The 533-nt window shown below is 68.3% G+C and overlaps 1 protein-coding gene across 2 annotated transcripts in view; it reads left to right on the top strand.

Annotated features, from left to right (window-relative positions):
- The first annotated feature begins 345 nt into the window (after positions 1-345).
- DRAP1 (DR1 associated protein 1) overlaps positions 346-533 on the top strand; it is a 21,439-nt gene continuing 21,251 nt past the window's right edge. For both annotated transcript variants that reach the window (XM_006771696.2, XM_015569053.1), the window contains exon 1: positions 346-465. In XM_006771696.2, the coding sequence (XP_006771759.2) occupies positions 436-465 (30 nt within the window). In that variant the 5' untranslated portion in view covers positions 346-435. The remainder of the gene's footprint in view (positions 466-533) is intronic.

Raw genomic sequence — 533 nt, 5'->3', positions numbered from 1 at the left:
GGCCCCCCCCAGCCGCCAGCGGGCGCCGTTCGGTGCCGATCGTCGGGGGTGCGGGAGTTGCCCGCTGCACGACCCCGCGCACGGTCCGGCACCTCCCGGCCTGGACTGGCCCCAGCCTGTGAAGGAAGGGGTCACCAACCGGTCCCCAGGAGCCCGCCCGGCCAGCCGCACTGCGCCAGAAGGGAGAGGGGCTGGAGACGGGTTAGAGCGGGACAGACAAACGGACCGACACGCAGACGCTCACAGACGGGGCCGAGGATTCCCGGTCGGTAGGGAAATGCTGATGGGCCCCTCCTCCCTCCGGTGTGGGGACGTCTGGGTCGCAGTCGGGACTCGGGAGCCCACCCCGGGAACGTAGTCCCGGATGAATCAGACCCGTCCGGGCTGGGACAACGCAGGTGCCCGCCCCCCTTGGAGCTCAGATGGGACAAAGCCATGAGCGGCGGACAGGAGGGAATAAAAAAGGTAAGGACAGGAGGAAAGAAAGACGGAGGGACAGACAGACAGCAGGCAGCGAGGGGAAAGGGGATGAG

This window comes from Myotis davidii, unplaced genomic scaffold (genome assembly GCF_000327345.1).
Source record: "Myotis davidii unplaced genomic scaffold, ASM32734v1 scaffold425, whole genome shotgun sequence".
NCBI classification, from domain to species: Eukaryota; Metazoa; Chordata; class Mammalia; order Chiroptera; family Vespertilionidae; genus Myotis; species Myotis davidii.
Note: the sequence above shows the minus strand (reverse complement) of the source record. Positions and strands in the feature narration are given on the sequence as shown.